The following is a 24,131-nucleotide window of genomic DNA, read 5'->3' as shown; positions in this document are numbered from 1 at the left end:
AAGATGTTTCTTAAAGCGAGCAACATTTTGGTCATCCTTTCTAATATCTTCTATGTAGCTCCATATGAAATGTTACTTCATTGCTCTCCTTTGGTTAAAGGCCTCATATTAAAGCTGTGGTTACAACAAACTTTAATCATTGTTTTCCATTTCTATTTTTATAACCAACAAGTAAAGAAACTAACAGAGAAGCTGGTTTCAAACAAGTTTTGTGATTTTAGGTAATTAAAAAAGATTATCCGTTATCTCATTGTTATTTTTAGAATGCACATTGCAGGCCTCTTTTACATTAGAAAGGAAACCAGAAAGTAATTAATAGGCTGGAATACGTTATAATTTTTATTTCTAAAGAAAAATATATATTGCAGAATTATATGTCATATTTATGAGAAATAGATGGAATATTCAGTTTTGATCATTCAATTAACCTTTCCTTATTCTTGAAAAGGAGAAAGCTTTGAATATTAAACACACACACACACACACACACACACACACATAAACACCTTCTCCAGTGTTTTACAAATAGACAATAGACAAGAGACAATAGGTGCAGGAGTAGGCCATTCGGCCCTTTGAGCCAGCACCGCCATTCACTGTGATTATGGCTGATCATCCACTATCAGTTCCCCGTTCCTGCCTTCTCCCCATACCCCTTGACTCCGCTCTCTTTAAGAGCTCGATCTATTTTGTTGCAGTTCATTCTTCATTGCATATGCCGCCACACCTTCAAGGCATCTTTCCACTTCAATAAGTTGAATTTGCATTCTAAAGTAGTTATGTAGTAGTTTTATGTAATTGTGTGCCTTGTTGCTTTTTCTAGTATGACTGTGTGGTAAATTGAGTTTCACTATACCTTAATTGGTACACGTGACAATAAAATACCTTTGAACTTTTAAAGATAACCGGTTTATTCAATAATAATGTCATTATTCACTAATGGCAGTGTATTGCTCAAGTCTCAGACTGGACAAGACCATCAAATGAAGTTGTTTCTACTTTTAATTCATATACAAAACAGTTTGCCCCAAGGTATGCATGAGTCACTCACTCAGGCTGGGTGTAGTTAATGTAGGCAACTGATTGAGCTGAGTTTGTTCTGGAGCTACTGGATCGGGCACCCAGGATCATGATAGGAATAGATGCACAGTCGTTTACCCAGAGTAGGGGAACCAAGCACCAGAGGACATAGATTTAAGGTTTTGTGTTCAGGTGTGGCTGTCTCGTCGAACCTCTGTTCTCCCTGCACCTGGAATACCTTGCGGTGAAGTACCGCTTCTTCTACCTCCCGAGTGAATTCACCTCCATCATCGTGACCGCAGTCTACATCCCATCCCAGGCAGACGTTGCTCTGTAACTGGAGGAGGTGTACACCGTGGTCAACAAGCACCAGCCGGCATGCCCCAATGCCTTTCTCATCTTAGCTGGGGACTTCAACAAGGCCAACTTGAAGAAATCATTCCCAAACTGCCACCAGCATGTGGCCTGTAACACCAGAGGGTCAAACACCCTCTACCACTGCTATTCCACCATCAAAGATGCTGACACGCCATCTGTTGCTCTCACTTTGGGAAATCCAACCACTTGGCTGTGCTCTTTCTTCCTGCGTATAGACAGCGACTGCAGAATGCACCACCAGAGGTGAGGACTGCACAGAGCTGGTCAGGGGAGGCAGAAGAACAACTCTCGGATTGTTTAGAGTCGGTTGACTGGATGATGTTCAAAGTCTTGGCGATGGAACTGAACAAATATGCCATGGTTGAAGATAGACACAAAATGCTGGAGTAACTCAACGGGACAGGCAGCATCTCTGGAGAAAAGGAATGGGTGACGTTTTGGATCGAGACCCTTCATCAGACTGAGTCAGGGGAAAGGAAAAGGAGAGAAATGGATGGTGATGTAGAGAGATATTGTCTTCCTGCTGACTGGTTAGCACATAACAAAAAGCTTTTTGCTGTACCTCGGTACACGTGACAATAAACAAAATTAAGATATAGACAAATGAATGAATATTAAAAAATATTCAATACTCCAACTTTTTGTGTTTTTGTGTCTTTCTTCGGTTTAAACCAGCATCTGCAGTTCCTTCCTACACACCCCGTAGTATTGACACTGCCAATAGTCTCCATTATAGACAATAGACGATAGGTGGAGTAGGCCATTCGGCCCTTCGAGCCAGCACCGCCATTCAATGTGATCATGGCTGATCATCTAAAATCAGTACCCCATTCCTGCTTTATCCCCATATCTCTTGATTCAGCCCTAAGAGCTAAATCTAACTAAATCAGATTAGTACAGGTATCAGAGGTTATGAGAAGGCAGGAGAATGGGGTTAGGAGGGAGAGATAGATCTACTTCTTCTTCTTAGGCCCCCATCGGTCATGGCTGACCATGGGTGATGCATCCTAGTTGGCTGCTTGCTCTACACCTCAGCTAGAGCAGCGTCGCTTGTGGCTGAAGAGACCAATGCGGGAGTGACAGTCTCTGTCACAAAGGTCACATTTGTGTGTGGTGATAGATAGATCAGCCATGATTGAATGGCGGAGTAGACTTGATGGGCCGAATGGTCTAATTCTCATCACATTTGGTCCTCATCACATATGACCTTGTATGAATGCCAATGACCCATGAGGAGGAGGAAGGCGGGGCATGATCGGAGGGGGCGGGGCATGATCGGAGGGGGCGGGGCATGATCGGAGGGGGCGGGAAGTCGGAACGTCCGGACGCTGATTGGTGGCTGGTTTGTTTACCGCCCGCCTCCGCCTCTATGGACAGCGTGCTAGACCAATGGATGAGAGGGCTTGACCGAAGTGCGGTTTGGATTGGTGGAGAGGAGGTGGGCGGGATTAGTGGGTGGGGGCGGGATGTCGGTGAGTGGCGGGCGGACGAGCCAATGGAAGGGCGGGTTAGGTGGGAACGGGCCAATGGGCGTGTTTGGAGTTTGAGCGACGTGGGGCGAGGCCAATGGGAGGGGTGGAGGGCGGGGTTGGCGGGGGCGGCCGTCCGTCCGCCGTGGGCGGCGGCGGCGGGGGGGAGCGATGCTGCCGAGCGGCACAACATGGCGAGGCTGAGGCGGGGTTGCTGCTACCTACTGGCGGTCTTGCTTCACTCGGCGGTGCGCCGGGCCGGCGCCGGCATCATCTCGGGTCTGAGGCTGGAGAACGCGGCGGGGATGGCGGAGCCGCAGAACTCGGTGGCCAAGGCGGCGGCCTTGTCGGAGCCCAGCGCGCTACAGGTGACCGAGGGCAGTGAGGTGAGGCTGCGGCTCTTCGGCACCGCAATGGACGGCCGCACCTGGAGCACGCTGGCGTTCGCCGAGGTGGAGGCCGGCGCCGACAGCAACGACACAGCGACGTTGGAGGACAGCGCCGAGCTGTGCAAGCACCGCTCCAAGGACATCGAGGTGATGAGGCATGTGGAAGTCAACCGCGACACCTCGGCCGTCGTCGAGCTGCGGGTCCGGCCGCTGCGCAAGAACGAGAAGTCCAAGCTGTTCGTCCTGTGCACCCGGAACGGCTCGGAGTGGGCGCTGCACCCGGGCAGGGACACCCGCATCGTGGTGCTGGAGCAGAAGGAGTCGCTGCTGCCGCTCTGGCTGCAGATCATCCTCACCATCCTGCTGCTCGCACTCTCGGGCATGTTCAGCGGCCTCAACCTGGGCCTCATGGCTCTGGACCCCATGGAGCTGAGGATCGTGCAGAACTGTGGCACCGACTCCGAGCGCCGCTACGCCAAGTGCATCGAGCCCGTCCGCCGGCTGGGCAACTACCTGCTGTGTTCCTTGCTGCTGGGCAACGTGCTGGTCAACACCACCCTCACCGTGTTGCTAGACGAGCTGGTGGGCTCCGGCTGGGTCACCGTGGTGACTTCCACCATCGGCATCGTCATCCTGGGTGAGATTGTCCCCCAGGCGCTGTGCTCCAGACACGCCCTGGCGGTGGGAGCCAAGACCATAAACCTAACCAAGTTCTTCATGATCGTCACTTTCCCCCTGTCCTTCCCCATCAGCAAGTTGCTGGACCTTATCCTAGGGCAGGAGATCGGCAAGGTGTACAGCCGCGAGAAGATCCTGGAGATGTTGAAGGTGACTGGGCCTTACAATGGGCTGGATAAGGAAGAGTTAAACATGATCCAGGGGGCTTTGGAGTTGAGGACCAAAACCGTGGAGGATGTCATGACCCCCATTCGCGACTGTTTCGTGGTGAGCAAGAATGCCATCCTGGATTTTAGTACTATGTCTGAGATCATGGAGACGGGTTATACCAGGATCCCCGTGTACGAGTACGAGAAATCCAACATTGTTGACATCCTGTACGTGAAAGATTTGGCTTTTGTCGACCCTGATGACTGTGTCCCTCTTCAGACAATCACTAAGTTCTACAACCACTCTTTACATTTTGTTTTCTATGACACCAAATTGGATACAATGTTGGGAGAGTTCAAACAAGGTGAGAGTTTTAATGTTGCCCTGAGACTGGTTTAATAGCTAATTTTAAGACGTTGTGCTGCATTTTATACTCGTTCCCCTTATGTTTTGTGGGTTCTGGAGAACTTCCTCCTTGCTCTTTGATCCTGCGACTGGTAAGTGTGTTGGCTTGGGTTGTTTTTAGTCACTAAACAACGAGGGCATAAACAAGGAACTGCCGATGCTGGATCAGCCAGCGTTTCTGGAGACAATGGATATGTGACTTTTCATGTTGGGATAGACACAAAATGCTGGAATAACTCGGCGGGCCAGGCAGCTTCTCTGGAGAAGATGTATAGGTGAGGTTTCGGGGTCAAACCCGATTGCAATGGGGGGGGGCCTGAAAAGAAGCGAGGCAGGACCAGGCCACTGATAGGTAAATATGGGTGGGGCGGTTAATAAGGCATCATAGAGTGGTACAGCGTGGGACCAGGCACCTCAGCCCAACTTGCCATAGCTGACCTACATCCCTCAACTACAGTTCCAACTGCCTGCATTTGTCTCATATCCCTCTAAGCTTATCCTGTCCATGTACCTTTCCAAATGTTTCTTGAATGTTGTGGCAATACCTGCCTCAACTACTTCCTTCGGCGACTCCTTTCATATACCTACCACCTGTTGTGTAAAACGGGTGGTAGGTATATCACTGGCTGCAAGCTGAGAACTGATAAGAGCAAAGAGACTGCATACACTGACTAGCTGTTTCTACCAACACGAGTTACCAGGGTGTTTTATAAAGAACTGCAGATGCTGGTTTAAATCAAAGGTGGACACAAAATGCTGGAGTAACTGCGGGACAGGCAGCATCTCTGGAGAGAAGGAATGGGTGACGTTACTCCAGCATTTTGTGTCTACCTGTGAGTTACCAGGGACTTGGTACTGGTGGACTGTGCTGCAAAGAAATCACTAACACCTTTAGGACAGGAGTGATATTGGGTCAGTAATTAATATCTGATGATTGGGTCATAGCTGTCAGAAACTAGACTCAAGAGAGAGTTAAGAGTGTTTAATAATTATAAATATTGACAATGGAACAATGCAATTCTTATTTGCAGCAGCATAACAGGACTGTGAACGTGATATATAATAAACAAAAATTCAATAAATTAATAACGGCAATACCAGTGCAAAAAAACCCTCCCAATGTCCCTCATGCAACCAAGGATAGTCTATAGTTCATAGTTGAGGATAGTGTTCAAGAGCCCGAAGGGGGTTGGGACGAAGCTATTCTTGAATCGGGTGATCGTGGTTTTCAGACTACTCTACCTTCTCTCCGATGATATGAGTGAAATGAGAGCCTGGCCAAGGTGGCGTGCGTTTTTGGTACCGACTGGAGCGCTTCATTTGTGCTTAAATTCTTAAGTTTTCTGCACGATCTTTCTGGGGCATTTTTAATAAGCTGTGCTCAAAATCTCTGATCACCTTTAGTGTTGTGACATACCCAAGCCCGTCAGGTTGCTGTTTTCGACAACATGACAGAAGCTGTAATCTCTGGAGCCCATCGCCCTCCTCCCTTGTTATCATCTTGCGCAACCTCAGTTTCCCATTTGAGCATTTGCGCTTTCTCACCAAGACAGGATGCCTTTCTACCTCTATCTACAGCGTATCGTGATGACTCTTTCCTCTGTTCATTTGGTGCTACTCCTTCAATCTGTGTACCTACCCATCTTCTGATCTTCCGGTCTCCATGAGTTAGAGGCGTAGAGTTTGAGATCTCCAGGTCCATTCGCTGGGGTTTCCTGTGTTTGTTGACCTGTCTTGCATTTGGCCCAGCAACTAAGCAATTTTTAAGAAAAGCTTAAGAAAAGCAAGTTCTTCGATCTCTCAGCCGCACACACTGCTTTTCTCTGTCACTTCGTTCTGAGGGAAAACCTCTTGAAATCCATGTGTTCCTTTGTGTGGCCGCTTGAACATTTTTCTGATCTTTAATCACTAATTCCCCCAGAATAGGGGAATCAAGAAACAGTGGTTTAGATGAAGGGGGAGATATTTAATAGGAACCTGAGGGGCATCATTTTTTCACACAGAGGGTAGAGTGTACCTAGAATGAGCTGCCAGAGAAGGTAATTGAAGCAGGTACATCTAAAAGTCATTTGGGCAGGTACATGGGTGGGGAAGGCTTGGGGGGATATGGGCCAAGCATGGGCAGGTGGGACTAGCGTGGATGGGGCATCTTGGTCGGCATGGGCAAGTTGGGCCCAATGGCCTGTTTCCCTGCTGTGTGACGCCATTGGCAGTCATGCAGTCAGCTGGCTTGGGTCTTGGCCAAGGATCCGATGCTGTGAGCTGCATCTGGCTGACCAGATCTATGTCGTTGTCAGGCCCTGAAATCTCTGAATCAGAAAGAAAGGGCAAGGGAATGGTCCTTCATGTCTACTTTGCAGGAGTTCTACGGTTTCATTTGGTCAAATCCATGGTCTCTAATTCTTCTGAAACAATCTGCTTGCTAAATTGTACAAGGTTTAGAAAACCTTCCTGACACAACCAAGGCTTTGCTGAGATTGAGTTCAATGCTGAAATCTTGAACAAAACACAAAGTGCTGGAGGAATTCAGTGGGTCAGGCAGTATCTAATGGAGGAAATAGATAGATAATGTTTTGGGTTGGAACCCCTCTTCTGACTGAAGTGCTTGTAAAATGAGTTTTGTTTTCCCAGTAACTTGAATTTGAAGACTGGGAACATGGCTTTTTGTTTGGTGTGGTCAGATAGCAGACTTGCCCAGATCAAAATAAATGTAACATTGAGTGCTGAGAAGTTTGGGAGCTACAGCATTATTTCATAGATCAATTTCTTTCGGAGTTTTAATGTGCATTTACTTTGCTGCAAAATATGAAGTATCTTTTTCATTGAAACAAAGTTTTAAAGTTAATTAATAGCCAGTGATTGTCCCTGTAAATAGATTGCAGTCCTTGCAAATTCCATTCTGGTTCTGAATGAAAGAAATAAAACCAAGAAGTATGAGTATTTTAAAGTTTCCCAGGCACATCAAGATTTTTAAAAAGTATATAGTTGTAAATATATTGAGCTCATTCCTTGAAATAAAGTTAATCCTAACTCAAATGATGAGCTAGATAATTATTTGGTGAAGACACTGCTGGCTAAATAGAAGGGTCCTGTCCCGAAACGTCCCCTGTCTATTCCCTCCACAGATGCTGCCCGACCCACTGAGTTCCTCCAGCACTTTGTGTTTTGCTCAAGATTCCAGCATCTGTAGTTGCTTGTGTCTATAATTTAGAGTTGAGGTAAGGAGATAAAACTTGATGGTTATAAATGATGAAATTAAAGCCAAACTTTTCAAATGAATGTTAATTTTAAAACATGGACTGCATTAAAACCTTTGATGGGACATTGATAGAATTGGAAATCCAGGCTGCAGTCAAGTCTGCAAGAACTATATATATGATTTCAGACAATTTGTGCTGTCAAACTGTCAAAGAACATATATTTATAAAGAAACCATGACTGACTAAATGTCTGGTAAAAAATTGAATATGGTTTATAATTAAAAGATTAGCATGGAAACAGACCTTTTGTCCCACCAAGTCCACGTTGACCATCGATCACTGGTTCACACTGATTTTATGTTCCCCACTTTCACATCCACACCCTACATATACTCGGAGCAGTTTACAGAGGCCAATCAGCCTGCACATCTTTGGGATGTGGGAGGAAACCCACGCAGTCATAGGGAGAACATCCAAACTCCACACAGAGGTCATGATCGAGCCTGGATCTCTGGTGCTGTGATGCAGCAGCTCTACCAGTTGTTGTTCATACTTTTTTACCAATTTTGCCTTCATGCACGTGACTAAAAATATCAATATTCATTTATTCAAAGTTACAATAAAACCCAAGTGGGCAGGATCTGTGGGAAGCGAGGTGTCAGCCGAGGAACACCTTCCATACATCTCCCCACAATCGGAATACATTTTAAAACCTGTTTCTTTAACCACGTTTTTGCTCTGCTGATTCATTGCCAAATTCTCGCTACCTGCAACCCTGTGCTGCACCTTAGGGTGTATCCCAGAGTTAAATGTAGTTGGTAAATGCACCTTCTTGCTCAAGTCATAACCACACGGGTTATGTGATGTAAGCACAGCTTTGTTTCCATTCCTTTATTTTGCATTTCCCCATAAAGTTCATTCTTAGTACAATTGCTGGTTTGCGTTGTGGGTAGAGACACTCCACTCGATGCCGTGCTGATTCTTGGCTATGTTTGATACCGTGCATCCTGGTGATTCAGATGCCCCAGCAGAAGCATTTGGAACTGCTGATGCTGGCTTATGGAAAAAAGGCACAAAGTGCTGGAGTGCCTCAACATGTCAGACAGCCTCTCTGTAGAACATGGATTTGTGACGTTTCGGGTTGAGACACTTCTTCAGACTGATTCTGGGGGGTGGTGGGGGGGGGGGGGGAGGAGAAGAGGGGGAAAGCTCGTAGAGAGGAGGGGCAGGACGTAGCCTGGAGAGTGATGGGTGAAACGGGTAAGGTGAGGCATTTGATTATTTGTTGTCCTTGGGGAGGGCGCAGCGGTAGAGTTGCTGCCTTACAGCGAATGCAGCGCCGGAGACTCGGGTTCGATCCGGACTACGGGCACCGTCTGTACGGAGTTTGCACGTTCTCCCCGTGACCTGCATGGGTTTTCTCCGAGATCTTCGGTTTCCTCCCACACTCCAAAGACGTACAGGTATGTAGGTTAATTGACTGGGTAACATGTAAAAACTCTCCCTGGTGTGTGTAGGATAGTGTGCGGGGATCGCTGGGCGGCGCGGTCTCGGTGGGCCGAAGGGCCTGTTTCCGCGCTGTATCTCTAAATCTAAATCTAAAATAAAGTTCTGATAATCCAGCATGCTCGGGACATTGATGATGCAGAACTATTGGATGTCATTTCTTTTAGCAAGTGAAAAAGACTGAGCAGGGTATATAAGGGAGTCCTGTTGCAGTGTTTCTGTCGGCAGACTGATGTGCTATTCATTGTGGTGGAAAGTAGATTTGTAGAGTGCTGATGCACTCCAAAGAGTCAGCAATTTTTGAGTAGCAATTTGTGAAATCTGTAAGGGCAAATTTTCATAAAACATTGTTGCCTGTAGTTCTTTCAGCTTTGGTGTGGGGGCTGTTTCTTTGATTGCAGCTCTGCACACCATTTTGGTGTATTTCTGATTTAAACATCAATGCCCGCCCTCGTTCACATCGCAACTTACTTCATCCAGTTATCGAAGTAATGGAGACGTGCGGCTCCACTGCTCACTGAGCAGAATATGATGGTGAAAAGTGGTGCCTCTGCCAGTAAGCTGCATAATTCATGCAGAGGTCGGTGTGAGACCGCGTGCTGTAACCATTCTCAAATTTCCCCCAGTCTTTTTCCAGCGACTTAGACGCCAGCAGGGATGACTTATACAAGCTTTCTTGCACTCATTTCTTCCTTGTGTGATTGGCTAATTGAATCTCTTGTTATTTTACCCGTACCATCCACTGGGCTCCCTGTGTCTTCCTTAAGACAAGGAATGACATAGTGGTTACAGGTTTAAGCTGAGAGGGGAAAGTTTTAATAGAACCCTAAGGGGCACCATTTTCACACAGAGTGGTGGGAATATGGAACGAGCTGCTAGAGAAGGTAGTTGAGGCAGATACTATAACAACATTTAAAATATATTTGGACAGGTACATGGATAAGATCGATTTAGAGGGATATGGGCCAAAAGCAACCAAATGGGACTAGCATAGATGGGGCATCTTGGATGGCATGGGCAGGTTGGGGCAATAGACAATAGGTGCAGGAGTAGCCCTTCGATCCAGCACCTCCATTCAATGCGATCATGGCTGATCACTCTCAATCAGTACCCCGTTCCTGCCTTCTCCCCATACCCCCTCACTCCGCTATCCTTAAGAGCTCTATCCAGCTCTCTCTTGAAAGCATCCAACGAACTGGCCTCCACTGCCTTCTGAGGCAGAGAATTCCACACCTTCACCACTCTCTGACTGAAAAAGTTCTTCCTCATCTCCGTTCTAAATGGCCTACCCCTTATTCTTAAACTGTGGCCCCTTGTTCTGGACTCCCCCAACATTGGGAACATGTTTCCTGCCTCTAATGTGTCCAATCCCCTAATTATCCTATATGTTTCAATAAGATCCCCCCTCATCCTTCTAAATTCCAGTGTATACAAGCCTAATTGCTCCAGCCTTTCAACATACGACAGTCCCGCCATTCCGGGAATTAACCTAGTGAACCTACGCTGCACGCCCTCAATAGCAAGAATATCCTTCCTCAAATTTGGAGACCAAAACTGCACACAGTACTCCAGGTGCGGTCTCACCAGGGCCCGGTACAACTGTAGAAGGATCTCTTTGCTCCTATACTCAACTCCTCTTGTTATGAAGGCCAACATTCCATTGGCTTTCTTCACTGCCTGCTGTACCTGCATGCTTCCTTTCAGACTGATGCACTAGGACACCCAGATCTCGTTGAACATCCCCTCTTCCTAACTTGACACCATTCAGATAATAATCTGCCTTTCTATTCTTACTTCCAAAGTGAATAACCTCACACTTATCTACATTAAACTGCATCTGCCATGTATCCGCCCACTCACACAACCTGTCCAAGTCACCCTGCAGCCTTATTGCATCTTCCTCACAATTCACACTACCCCCCAGCTTAGTATCATCTGCAAATTTGCTAATGGTACTTTTAATCCCTTCATCTAAGTCATTAATGTATATCGTAAATAGCTGGGGCCCCAGCACCGAAGCTTGCGGTACCCCACTGGTCACTGCCTGCCATTCCGAAAGGGACCCATTTATCCCCACTCTTTGCTTTCTGTCTGTCAACCAATTTTCTATCCATGTCAGTACCCTACCCCCAATACCATGTGCTCTAATTTTGCCCACTAATCTCCTATGTGGGACCTTGTCGAAGGCTTTCTGAAAGTCGAGGTACACCACATCCACTGACTTTCCCCTGTCAATTTTCCTAGTTACATCCTCAAAAAATTCCAGTGGATTTGTCAAGCATGATTTCCCCTTCGTAAATCCATGCTGACTCGGAATGATCCTGTTACTGCTATCCAAATGCTCAGCAATTTCGTCTTTTATAATTGACTCCAGCATCTTCCCCGCCACTGATGTCAGACTAACTGGTCTATAATTACCCGTTTTCTCTCTCCCTCCTTTCTTAAAAAGTGGGATAACATTTGCTATCCTCCAATCCACAGGAACTGATCCTGAATCTATAGAACATTGAAAAATGATCTCCAATGCTTCCACTATTTCTAGAGCCACCTCCTTAAATACCCTGGGATGCAGACCATCAGGCCCTGGGGATTTATCAACCTTCAGTCCCATCAGTCTACCCAAAACAATTTCCTGCCTAATGTGGATTTCCTTCAGTTCCTCCATCACCCTAGGTTCTCCGGCCCCTAGAACATTTGGGAGATTGTGTGTATCTTCCTCAGTGAAGACAGATCCAAAGTAACGGTTTAACTCGTCTGCCATTTCTTTGTTCCCCATAATGAATTCCCCTGCTTCTGAAGGGCCTGTTTCCATGCTGTATCAGACTATGTATATCTCTATGAATGATCAAGTCTGTGATTTCAAATCTTCCCGGAGTCTTTGATACACCTTGAATGTTGCAGCCACTGGGTTTGTATGGAGAGTTTAAAATGAACAAGTGTAGTTGTCTATTTGCTGTTCAGATCCTCACGTCTAGGAAAGTAAAGGACACATTTTGTCCTCCAGCCTCTGCTGTGAATGGACAAAGGATTTGAGATGTTACGATAGAGTTGAGGAAATTGCATTGACCTGAGTTGTCGATTCTGCTTGTCTCACCACAGACAGAGTTTCAAGCACTTTTATTTATAGCATGTGCAGTTTTCTTTATTTTTAATTGTCTCAGATTTCTGCTTATTGCTGTGTATTACCTGGGGAAAAGGCTAAGTCTAATGGTAGATGTGCTAAATGTATCACAACTTTCTGACCCTGTCTCTCCTTCCAATTGGGAAATTCTGTAAATCACACAACATGCTGCACTTGAATTGTCCAGAGTATACATCCCATATATTTGGCCTGCTTTCCTTGGTTAGCTGACAGCATCTAGAACAAGTGAGCTCCATTTTACACTCTCAGTGGGTCTTGCAACAAGTCTTGCACCTTATCTTGCTCTAAACATTACACCCTTTATCCTGTGTCTGTACAGGATTCATGTATCATCTACATGTATAGTTTTTCCACTGCCTGATAGCATGCAACAAAAAAGCTTTTCACAGTCTTTGGTACACCTGACAATAATTAACTGTCTTTTTTTGTTCTTAAGTGAGCAGTGAAGGTCTTTGTTGAGAGTTTGTCATAAACTGGGTGAATGGAATATTCCTGGATTACATTCCGTAGGAATTTTCCTCACCTCAGGTTATCGTCAGCTACTGTACAACCAGTTGAGCACCGTTAAAGCGTGGACACTTGTAACAAAACACAACAAAGCATGCTTCCACATCAGAAATTTAATCATGGGCAAACCTGCCCTACATGTAATAGTTTTCCAAAGTAGCAGGGAGATCTTCACCGCACTTAAGAATAGCGATGGGAGATTATCAGACGTCATGTTTTGATGGAAGTGTGCGTTACATGTGCAAAGAACTTTGTGTGAGAATACAAAAGATAAAAATGTGCATTTGTAAAGGGCAGTGTCAGGCAGCAGATTCCCAAAGCCCTGAGGGGGCAACAAGGTAGCACAATGGCAGAGACCCAGCTTCCATCCTGACCTCTGGTGCTGTCTGTGGGGAGTTTGCACGTTCTACCGTGGTTCCTACTGATGCTCCAGTCTCTGAAGCCGAGAGGCAGCGACGACTCCAACTGCAACTTTGTCTAATGTTTTTATCGTGGAAAGTTTATGTTTAAGATTGCATTTGGTGGCAAAAGCCAAATGGGTCAATGAGGAGAGTTGATAGGAATGTGTTTGTGTGTGTGGGGAGGGGGGGGGGGGGTAGTCCTCTGTTTCCATAGACCGAGAGAATTTGCAATGCTTGAACTGTTGGTGGAAATATCACGTATCTTATACAAGTGTCAGGTAGGTTTATTATTATTATTCATTTTGGGAGGTGGGAAACTCTGTGCGTTTGATGCTTCTAAGCATTGTTTGTGAATTAGGTAAAACCTGAATTTTCCACCAGGGCCAGGTTTGCTGATGACAGCCATTCCCACCTGTTGGAAACAGTGGTGGCAGTATAATGGGAGTAACAATTTGGGACACAAGTTTTGACAGGCTACCTGGCTCCAGGGCGATTGTGGCTTTATTGGATCCTTGTCACTCCAGGCTGGGTATAGGAGTGAATAATAATATACTCTGCATTAACCTTGGGTGCAGTGAAGAGGAACGGTGATTTACAATAGCCCAGACACTTAATGTTGCTGCTCTGCACAGCTTGGGTTTAGATTTATTATCAGCAGGTATAGAAGAGTTTGCCAGGCAAGAAGAGGAATGGATTCAAGGGGTTTATTCATTGGAGCGCAGGAGGATGAAGGGTGATGATAAGATCAACCCTCAATCTCCTGCATTCCAAGGAATAAAGTCCTAGCCTGCCGAACCTCTCCCTATAGCTCAGCCATTCGAGTCCTGGCAACATCCTCATGTCTTTTCTGCACTAACTTCAGCTTAAAGACACCTCACGTACAGCAGAGTGACCAAAACTGAACATAGTACTCCTAGTGTGGTCTCACCAACATTCTGTACGTCTTGTACTGTAACATAACATTACAACTTCTACACTCCATACCCTGACTGATGGAGGCCAATGTACCAATTGCTTTCGGGACCACTGCGTATACTGTGATGCAATTTGGGGGGGAAATTGGAGACAGAACACTTGGGATGGTGTTGAGAAGCTAGAGACCGTGCTTTGGGCTCATACAGTGAGTGATAGAAGGTACAAGTCGCCTCGTCAATCAACCACCCACTCACCCTGTTACCAACACCTACCCTAACTGTAGTTTGCACAGTTGGCCAGCTCACAACCCACAAAACAGGAGTGGATGCAAGTTGTTCTCCTGAATATGAAGAACTCTTGGAGGTGGAAATCTGTCCTTCTATGGTTTCTGAACCACAGTGAAGTGGTTGCTTCTCGACAGCTGATGCTGGAGGACAGAAACAAGCCTGTTAGACGACCTTTCAAAGGTTATTGAGTTAAGTAGGTATTTATATTCCCCCCCTCCCACATGCATTTGTACCCTGTGGATAAACAAGTATAATTATCCACAATATCAATGCCTGGTGAGCAATGAGTCGTGACTACTAGCTGCTATCTGGGCTGTGGACGTGAATGCTCACAAGGTAATTAAGAAAATGAAAGGCTTTGTGCAGTGTTTCTCATGACTTCAGGATATCCCTGAGCCAATGAAGTATTGCAATGTAGGAAATTACCCAGTCCTGTCTCACCAAATATCTCTTGCCCCGTTTGTGGCAGAACCGACAGTTGCAACCTTGGTCTCTTCAGTCACCTCTCTCTCTCTCTCTGATTGTTGTTTCTCGGGCGGCACAATGGCACGTCTGGTTCAATCCTGACTACAGGTGCTGCCTGTGCGGAGTTTGTACATTCTCCCTGTGACTGCGTGGGTTTCCTCCAGGTGCTCCGGTTTCCAACAATATTCCAGGATGTGCAGGTTTGCAGGGTAATTGGTGTTTGTGGATTGCCCCTAATGTGTAGGATGCAAAAAGTGAGATAACATGGAACTAGTGTACAGGTGATCGATGGCTGGTGTGGACTTGATGGGCTGAAGGGCCTGTGACCAGGCTGTATCTCTTAACTAAATTAAACTAAATCGCGGAAGAAAGCAAGTTGTCCTCTATCCTGGAGGCCTGCCGCAAGTGGTAATATGTTCTTTGTGATGATTTGGGGTCACAATTTAGATGACCTGACCTGCTGAGTTCAGCATCTGCAGTTTCTTGTGTCTCCACAATTAAATTCTTGCTTGCTGCAGCTTTACAGGCCCATTAATGCAATAGTGCACAATAAATATACAATAATCAATAATATAGTTTAGCTTTAGATTAGAGATACAACATGGCATTAGGCCCTTTGGCCCTCCGAATCCGTGCCGACTAATGATCACCCATGTACAAGTTCTATCCTATACCGTAGGTTCAATTTATAGAAGCCAACTGATCTACAAATCTGCACGTCTTTGGAATGTTGGAGGAAACCGGAGCAACTGGAGAAAATCCACGCAGTCACGGGGAGAACGTACAAACTCCTTGTGGCCAGCGCCCATGGTCAGAATCGAACCCAGGTCTCTGACGCTGTAAAGCAGCAACTCTGCCGCTGCCCCACTGTGCCCATAAATCTCACTTTATGTTGAACATCAAACATTCCTGGTCCAGACAGTTTGGCTGGGATGGGATAAACAGAATGCAGACTAAAGCTCCCTCTACACCTTCTCTCAGGTATAGGTGTGCGTAATCATGTACACTTCAACCTGCCAGTAGACAGGAGCACTGTGTGTAGGAAAGAATTGCAGATGCTGGTTTAAATCGAAGGTAGACACAAAATGCTGGAGTAACTCAGTGGGTCAGGCAGCATCTCTGGAGAGAAGCATCTTTCCAGAGATGCTGCCTGACCTGCTGAGTTACTCCAGTATTTTGTGTCTACCTTTGACAGGAGCACTGTTCTGTAATAGCCCCAACATTTATAAGTAAGTGTCTCGTGACGCTGCATGGGGACCAGTATCCTCTGTCTCGGATTTCCTTCCTATGAGAAAAGAACCACAGTTAATTTAGAAGGCATCTAACCATCTTCAATCACTACACAGATTCTTAGACAGTACTGAGACACTTGCCATGTCAGTGGTAATTAGCACTGGAATAGACCCAAAGTGGCTTTTGTTGTTCAGACTGATGTATGTGCTCCTGACTCCAGCTCTGAATCAAATGAAACAGAGGATGTCTCTGTTACTGCGAGATCAATATGATATCTATTTCACAAAATGCTGGAGTAACTCAGCAGGTCAGGCAGCATCTCAGGAGAGAAGGAATGGGTGACGTTTCGGGTCGAGACCCTTCTTCAGACTGATGTCAGGGGGGCGGGACAAAGGAAGGATATAGGTGGAGACAGGAAGATAGAGGGAGAACTGGGAAGGGGGAGGGGAAGAGAGGGACAAAGGAACTATCTAAAGTTGGAGAAGTCAATGTTCATACCGCTGGGCTGCAAGCTGCCCAAGCGAAATGAGGTGCTGTTCCTCCAATTTCCGGTGGGCCTCACTATGGCACTGGAGGAGGCCCATGACAGAAAGGTCAGACTGGGAGTGGGAGGGGGAGTTGAAGTGCTCAGCCACCGGGAGATCAGGTTGGTTAAGGCGGACTGAGCGAAGGTGTTGAGCGAAACGAACGCCGAGCCTGCGTTTGGTTTCGCCAATGTAAAGAAGTTGACATCTAGAGCAGCAGATACAATAGACGAGGTTGGGGGAGGTGCAGGTGAACCTCTGTCTCACCTGGAAAGACTGTTTGGGTCCTTGGATGGAGTTGAGGGGGGAGGTAAAGGGACAGGTGTTGCATCTCCTGCGGTTGCAGGGGAAAGTGCCCGGGGATGGGGTGCATGTTATGGAAAGTTACATGAAGTTCATTTAAAAAAATGCTTTGAATGTGATCCCTCTGTATTAATGCAAACAGAATTTCTCCTTGTATGGTAACATTAAAAATGTATACTTAAAATTGGATTTTCAGGTTAAGTCATTTATCTGTAATACTTTAAGCTGTTGATGGATTGGATTTCACTGCTGATTTTTGACTGGAAAAGTATGCACAGGTCAATACTAGTCACTTAGACTGTCTGGCAAAGTGTTTAATATCAAGTCATAGAAATATGCCATTTCACCCATCATCCCTGAGCATCCCTTGAAAAATACAATAATCTTGGCATTCATAGCGAGGGGATTTGAGTATAGGAGCAGGGAGGTTCTGCTGCAGTTGTACAGGGCATTGGTGAGACCACACCTGGAGTATTGCGTACAGTTTTGGTCTCCTAATTTGAGGAAAGACATTCTTGCCATAGAGGGAGAACAGAGAAGGTTCACCAGATTGATTCCTGGGATGGCAGGACTTTCATATGAAGAAAGACTGGATAGACTCGGCTTGTACTCGCTGGAATTTAGAAGATTGATGGGGGATCTTACAGAAACTTACAAAATTCTTAAGGGGTTGGACAGGCTAGATGCAGGAAGATTGTTCCCGATGTTGGGGAAGTCCAGAACAAGGGGTCACAGTTTAAGGATAAGGGGAAGTCTTTTAGGACCAAGATGAGAAGTTTTCTTTCACACAGAGAGTGGTGAATCTGTGGAATTCTCTGCCAAAGAAGGTAGTTGAGGCCAGTTCATTGGCTATATTTAAGAGGGAGTTAGATGTGGCCCTTGTGGATAAAGGGATCAGGGGGTATGGAGAGAAGGCAGGTACGGGATACTGAGTTGGATGATCAGCCATGATCATATTGAATGGTGGTGCAGGCTCAAAGGGCCGAATGGCCTACTCCTGCACCTATTTTCTATGTTTCTCCTTCCCCGAAGCACTGTAAATTATTCCTTTGCATGTTTCCCTTTTGAATGTCTAAGGCCATTATTTCTATTTCTCTGATGCAGGGCATATCATTTGCAAACCAAATACTTATGTTTGCTGAAAACATTCCATTGCATTTCAGTTTCATTTTCAGGGAAAAATGTATCTCGCAGTGCTCTTGGTTTGTTTACATGTGGTGCCATCTGGCATTCCGTTCCTCTCCAATTACAAATCTGATATGATTCAGCGTTAGATTGCAAAACTACTACGTTGACTGTACAGCCAAAAACAAATGAACTTTGGACTTTGTACAACAAAAAGCAGGGAAACTGTCTGTGTTCTCTCGTTTGGAGACAGCAACTTCTGTCCCTTGTGTCTCTATCCCCACTGGGAATCTGACCCAGTACCATTCACTACAGAGAATGAGCTTTTGGATTGAATGGGGAACAACGAGCCATTAAGGCCAGGTTAAGACTATATTTTTAAGAACTTTGAATCTTGAAGATAATTTGTAGCAGGCCCAACACAGGACGGGGCAAAGCTGGATCTACTCTTAGAAAATTGGTTACATGGATTTAAGGCAGTGTATAAAGACATAAAAAGATCAGATGAGAGGTAAAACGAGTAAAAAACAACCTAGTTTTTGTGCATGATCGTCCAGTGAGATGTGGAGGCAGATGGTATTTGTTGTATGCGAACACTGTTATTTAAGGTTTAAATTTAGGACTGAGGTCCAACAGTGTATCAAGCTGGCTTATGGCAACAACACAAGTTGCATTTTTAATTTGGCGTCCATGAGCCGATCCTCGTGGTCCATGAGGTCACCAATTTTTCCAATTAATTGCAGACACATACACTTTTGTAATAAGTCTGTATTCAACAACAACGTGTAATTGAGTTCTTAAAAAAGAAGTTATGTGGGAATGAAATCGTTTTGATTGGAAACTAGCAATCTGCCGTTATTGCAGAATGTGAAACTGGGGCCAAAGGATGATTTAGGCTATCATAACCATTGGTGAGAGATTAGAGACCGGAGAAGCAGGGTGTTTTCTTTGGAGACGGGGATAGTTAAAGGAGACTTAATATAAATAGTTATGATGATAAGGAGAAACTGTTCCCTCTGGCAAGTGGGTCAATAACCAGAAGGTACCAATTTAAGATAATTGGCATGAACCAGTAGCAAGTTGAGATATTTTGATGTGCCAATCTGTTGTGATCTCGAGTGCAGGGTGGGGGAAGCAGATTCAGTGGTAACTTTAATTTAAAGTAATTGAGCACAGTAGGGAGAGTGCAGAGGGATGGAAGAAAATGGATAGCTGCTTTGCCAGAGTGAGATGGCAGTCCCATCCCTGAGTTGGGGGAGCTACAGATATATTCTGCTGATCCATCAACTTGTTCAGGGAATAGCAAACAGAATCCCCATCCCAGCACCATATGGTGAAACTGCAACTAAAAGGGAGCTTTACTCTTGTATCTAGAGTCATACAGAGTAGAAATAGGCAACACTTGAACCTACTAAGTCTGTGCCAACAATAAAACTGTTCACACTAGTTTAGTTTAGAGACACAATGTGGAAACAGGCTCTTCGGCCCACTGAGTCCCGGCGACCAACTGTCACCCATACACTTGTTCTGTCCTACACACTAGGGACAATTTACAAAAGCCAACTAACTTACAAACCGGCACGTCTTTGGAAGGTGGAAGGAAACGGGAGCACCTAGAGAAAACCCACATTGTCATAGCACGTACAAACTCCGTACAGAGAGCACCCCAGGTCATTATTGAGCCCGGGTCTCTGGCGCTGTAAAGCAGCAACTCTATCGCTGCGCCACTGTGCCGTCCTACACATTTCTCCACACGCTCCTATCAACTTCTCCCCAACCCGGATTATCATTCATCGACACATTAAGGGCAGGATGCTGAAGCTGTGAATTACAGAACAGCATGGAAGCAGGCCAACATGTCTGTGCTGACCAAAATGTTCTATCCAAGCTAGTTCCATTTATATGTTTGACCCATATCCCTCTAAATCTTTCCGATCAAAGTACCTGTCCTAGTGTCCTTCAAATGTACCTGCTTCAACCATGCCCTCTGGTAGCTTGTTCCATTGATCCACCATCCTTTGTGTGAAAAAGGTGCTCCTTTGCTTCCTATGAAATCTTTTCCCCTCTCACGTTAAACCTATATTCCCTAATGCATGATTTCCCCTACCATGGAGCAAAAGAAACTATTTCCCTGGGATAGGGGAATGCATTCAACCTGCCTATTCCCCTCATGATTTTATACCCCTCTATAAGATCACCCCTCAGCCTCCTGAGGCAGCAGCTCCATTAGTTGTGATACAGCACTGTCCTCTAAACAGGGCTTTGCTTGAGAACGGTGTGTTTAAGAAAATTAACGAAAGCTTTCCTTTGCAAATGACGGAATTGACAATAGACAATAGGTGCAGGAGGAGGCCATTCGGCCCTTCGAGCCAGCACCGCCATGCAATGTGATCATGGCTGATCATTCTCAATCAGTACCCCGTTCCTGCCTTCTCCCCATACCCCCTGACTCCGCTATCATTAAGAGCTCTATCTAGCTCTCTCTTGAATGCATTCAGAGAATTGGCCTCCACTGCCTTCTGAGGCAGAGAATTCCACAGATTCACAACTCTCTGACTGAAAAGGTTTTTCCTCATCTCAGTTCTAAATGGCATGCCCCTTATTCTTAAACTGTGGCCCCTGGTTCTGGACTCCCCCAACATTGGGAACATGTTTCCTGCCTCTAACGTGTCCAACCCCTTAATAATCTTATACGTTTTGATAAGATCCCCTCTCATCCTTCTAAATTCCAGTGTATACAAGCCCAGTCGCTCCAGTCTTTTATACAAGCCCAGTCGCTCCAGTCTTCCAATTGAGATTGATGTTATCTGTTGTAATGTTCCTTTTCTGTTTCGATGTATTTTTTAATGATTTGTGCTTATTTTTAATGATGTCTGTTCTCAGGTAAATCACACCTGTCGATTGTACAGAAAGTGAACAGCGAGGGTGAGGGAGATCCCTTCTACGAGGTGCTGGGACTTGTTACTCTCGAGGATGTTATTGAAGAGATCATCAAATCAGAGATTCTGGATGAATCAGATTTATACAGTGAGTTGCTTTGATACATATTAGAATGCAGCAAAGGCGGCACAATCCGACGTTCAGTTGGAAGTCCTACAGTTTCTTAACTCTATCCATACCACTTTATTCCAAAATCCTATTAACTCGCATGGAAATTGTTCAGTCTCGGATTTGAGGTGGCTGATCTGGCACTCTGGTGTCAGGACAATAGCCTCCTCTTGAATGTCACTAAAACAAAGGAGCTGATTGTGGACTTCAGAAGGGCTAAACATCCAAGGATGTACACGCCACTGGAGATAAATGGGTCTACTGTGGATAGGGTGAGCAGTTTTAAATACTTGGGAGTCCGCATCACAGAGGATCTGACGTGGGCAACGCACATTGCCACACTGGTGGGTAAGGCTAAGCAGCGCCTTTACCACCTTAGACAACTGAGGAAATTCAGAGTGTCTCTGAGGATCCTTCATTGCTTCTACTCTGGGGCTGTAGAGAGCATCCTGTCCGGCAACATTACAGTCTGGTTTGGGAACAGCTCTGCCCAGGACAGGATGGCCCTGCAGAGAGTAGTGCTTTGGCAGAACGCACCATGGGAACTACACTCGTCCCCCTGCAGGACCTATACATCAGGAGGTGCAGATCCAGAGCAAGCAAGATCATGAGGGACCCCTACCACCCCAGTAACGGACTGTTCCAGATGCTACGATCAGGCAAACGCCTCCGCTGTCACGCTGCGAAAACGGAGAGGATGAGACGGAGCTTCTTCCCACAGGCCATCAGGACTGTCAACTTTTATAACCCCAGAGACTAAATTTTTGTCGACACTAATAGTAACTTATTAACTTTATTTATATGCTGTAACTGTAATTCTTTTTTGTGCACAACCCGCAGGCATTGCCACTTTCATTTCACTGCACATCGTGTATGTGTATGTGACAAATAAATTTGACTTGACTTGACTTGATATTTTCAGACCTCCCAGGCCTAAAGAACTATATGGAGACGGACCTTCTGATTTCCACTAACCTCTGTCGGCCATTCTCTGACTGAAAATGTTTTTCCTCATCTCAGTTCTAAATGGCCTACCCCTTATTCTTAAATAGGGGTAGCCCAAGTTGACATATTGGGCTAATCTAATGTAAGAAAATAACTGCAGATGCTGGTACAAATCGAAAGTATTTATTCACAAAATGCTGGAGTAACTCAGCAGGTCAGGCAGCATCTCGGGAGAGAAGGAATGGGCTAATCTTATCTGTCTTCATTTGGCCCATAGCCCTCTAAACCTTTCCTATCTAAACTAAACTAGTCGTATATCTATTCAAATGACTTTTAAAAGTTATACTTTGATCTGCTTCTATAGCTTTCTCTGACAGCTTTTGCCAGATACAGACTACCCTCTGAGTGGAAAAAAAAACATGAGGTCCCATTAAATAGGTATGATAGTGGAATTTAAGAGTCTTGGCTAGCATATGGCAATGCAGGGAATGGAGGGATGTGAATTATATTCAGGCAGATAAAAGTTGATCTTGGCATCATGTTTGGCACAGACATAGTGGGCCAAAGGGCCTGTACTGTTAGGAACAGGAATGTTTGGTGAAGTCGTTTTTAGTTGTGCATGTTCTCTGGGATGGCAGAGTGGCCCAGCTGGTATAGCTGCTGCCTCACTGCGCCAGAGATTGCACCAGGGTTTGATCCCGACCTCGGGTGCTGTCGCTGTGAAGTTTGCACGTTCTCCGTGTGGGTTTAATTGGCCTCCGTAAATTACCCCGAGTGTGTAGGGAGTGGACACGAAAGTGGAATAACAGAACTAGTGTGAATATGTGATCAATGGTTGGCATGGAATCAGTGGGCACAGGAGCATCTGTAGATTAAACTAAACTCTGTTGTTTTCAGCTGACAATCGATCAAAAATGAAGACGGTTCACTACAGCAACAAAAGGGACTTCTCTGCCTTCAAGCCAACTGTTGCTGAGGTGCAAATCAAGGTGTCCCCTCAGCTGCTCCTTGCTGCTCATCGCTTCCTATCCACAGGTGAGAGGTTGTTTCTTTGTGCCAAGATTGCTGGCTTTCTCTTGCACTAAACGCTATTCACGTTATTCCCTTTATAATGTATACACTGTGGATGATTCGATTGTAATCACGTATTGTCTTTCCGCTGACTGGATAGCATGCAACAAAAGCTTTTCACTGTGCCTCGGTACACATGACAATAATGAGTATACACTGGAATTTAGAAGGATAAGAGGGGATCTTATCGAAACGTATAAGATTATTAAGGGGTTGGACACATTAGAGGCAGGAAACATGTCCCAATGTTGGGGGAGTCCAGAACAAGGGGCCATAGTTTAAGAATAAGGGGTAGGCCACTTAGAACTGAGATGAGGAAAATCTTTTTCAGTCAGAGAGTTGTGAATCTGTGGAATTCTCTGCCTCAGAAGGCAGTGGAGGCCAATTCTCTGAATGCATTCAAGAGAGAGTTAGATAGAGCTCTTAAGGATAGCGGAGTCAGGGGGTATGGGGAGAAGGCAGGAATGGGGTACTGATTGAGAATGATCAGCCATGATCACATTGAATGGCAGTGCTGGCTCGAAGGGCCTAATGGCCTCCTCCTGCACCTATTGTCCATTGTCTATAAACTGAACTCAAACTCAAGTTTCTGCCCTTTAGAAACATAGAAAATAGGTGCAGGAGTAGGCCATTCAGAACACAATACCAAGTTTGACATAGACGTGGGTTTGTTCTTGTGCAATACTGTTCTATGACTGAAGGAGATTGAGATGGAGAGATATGAGAAGAAGATAGGTGAACAGAACAGTACAGCAAAGTGCAGAGTCATGCATTTTGGTAATAAGAGTCAAGAGTGTTTTATTGCTATATGTCCCAGATAGAACAATGAAATTCTTACTTGCTGTTGCATGACAGAATGTGCAAACATGGTACACTGTAAACAATATAATAAAGGAGAGAGAAAAAATAGTTCAGTGTGTATATATACACACACTCACAAGAGAACACATGCGCGCATGCGTGTGCGCGC

At 45.5% G+C, this 24,131-nt stretch overlaps 1 protein-coding gene across 2 annotated transcripts in view; it reads left to right on the top strand.

Moving 5' to 3' along the window:
• Positions 1 to 3,052: 3,052 nt before the first annotated feature.
• LOC144610220 (metal transporter CNNM2-like) overlaps positions 3,053 to 24,131 on the top strand; it is a 38,409-nt gene continuing 17,330 nt past the window's right edge. For both annotated transcript variants that reach the window (XM_078428811.1, XM_078428810.1), the window contains exons 1-3: positions 3,053 to 4,448; positions 20,981 to 21,124; positions 22,988 to 23,125. In XM_078428811.1, coding sequence (XP_078284937.1) covers positions 3,059 to 4,448; positions 20,981 to 21,124; positions 22,988 to 23,125 — 1,672 coding nt within the window. In that variant the 5' untranslated portion in view covers positions 3,053 to 3,058. The remainder of the gene's footprint in view (positions 4,449 to 20,980; positions 21,125 to 22,987; positions 23,126 to 24,131) is intronic.

This window comes from Rhinoraja longicauda, chromosome 36 (genome assembly GCF_053455715.1).
Source record: "Rhinoraja longicauda isolate Sanriku21f chromosome 36, sRhiLon1.1, whole genome shotgun sequence".
NCBI lineage: Eukaryota > Metazoa > Chordata > Chondrichthyes > Rajiformes > Arhynchobatidae > Rhinoraja > Rhinoraja longicauda.
The sequence above is the reverse complement of the archived record's forward strand: the minus strand, read 5'-3'. Positions and strand labels throughout refer to the sequence as shown.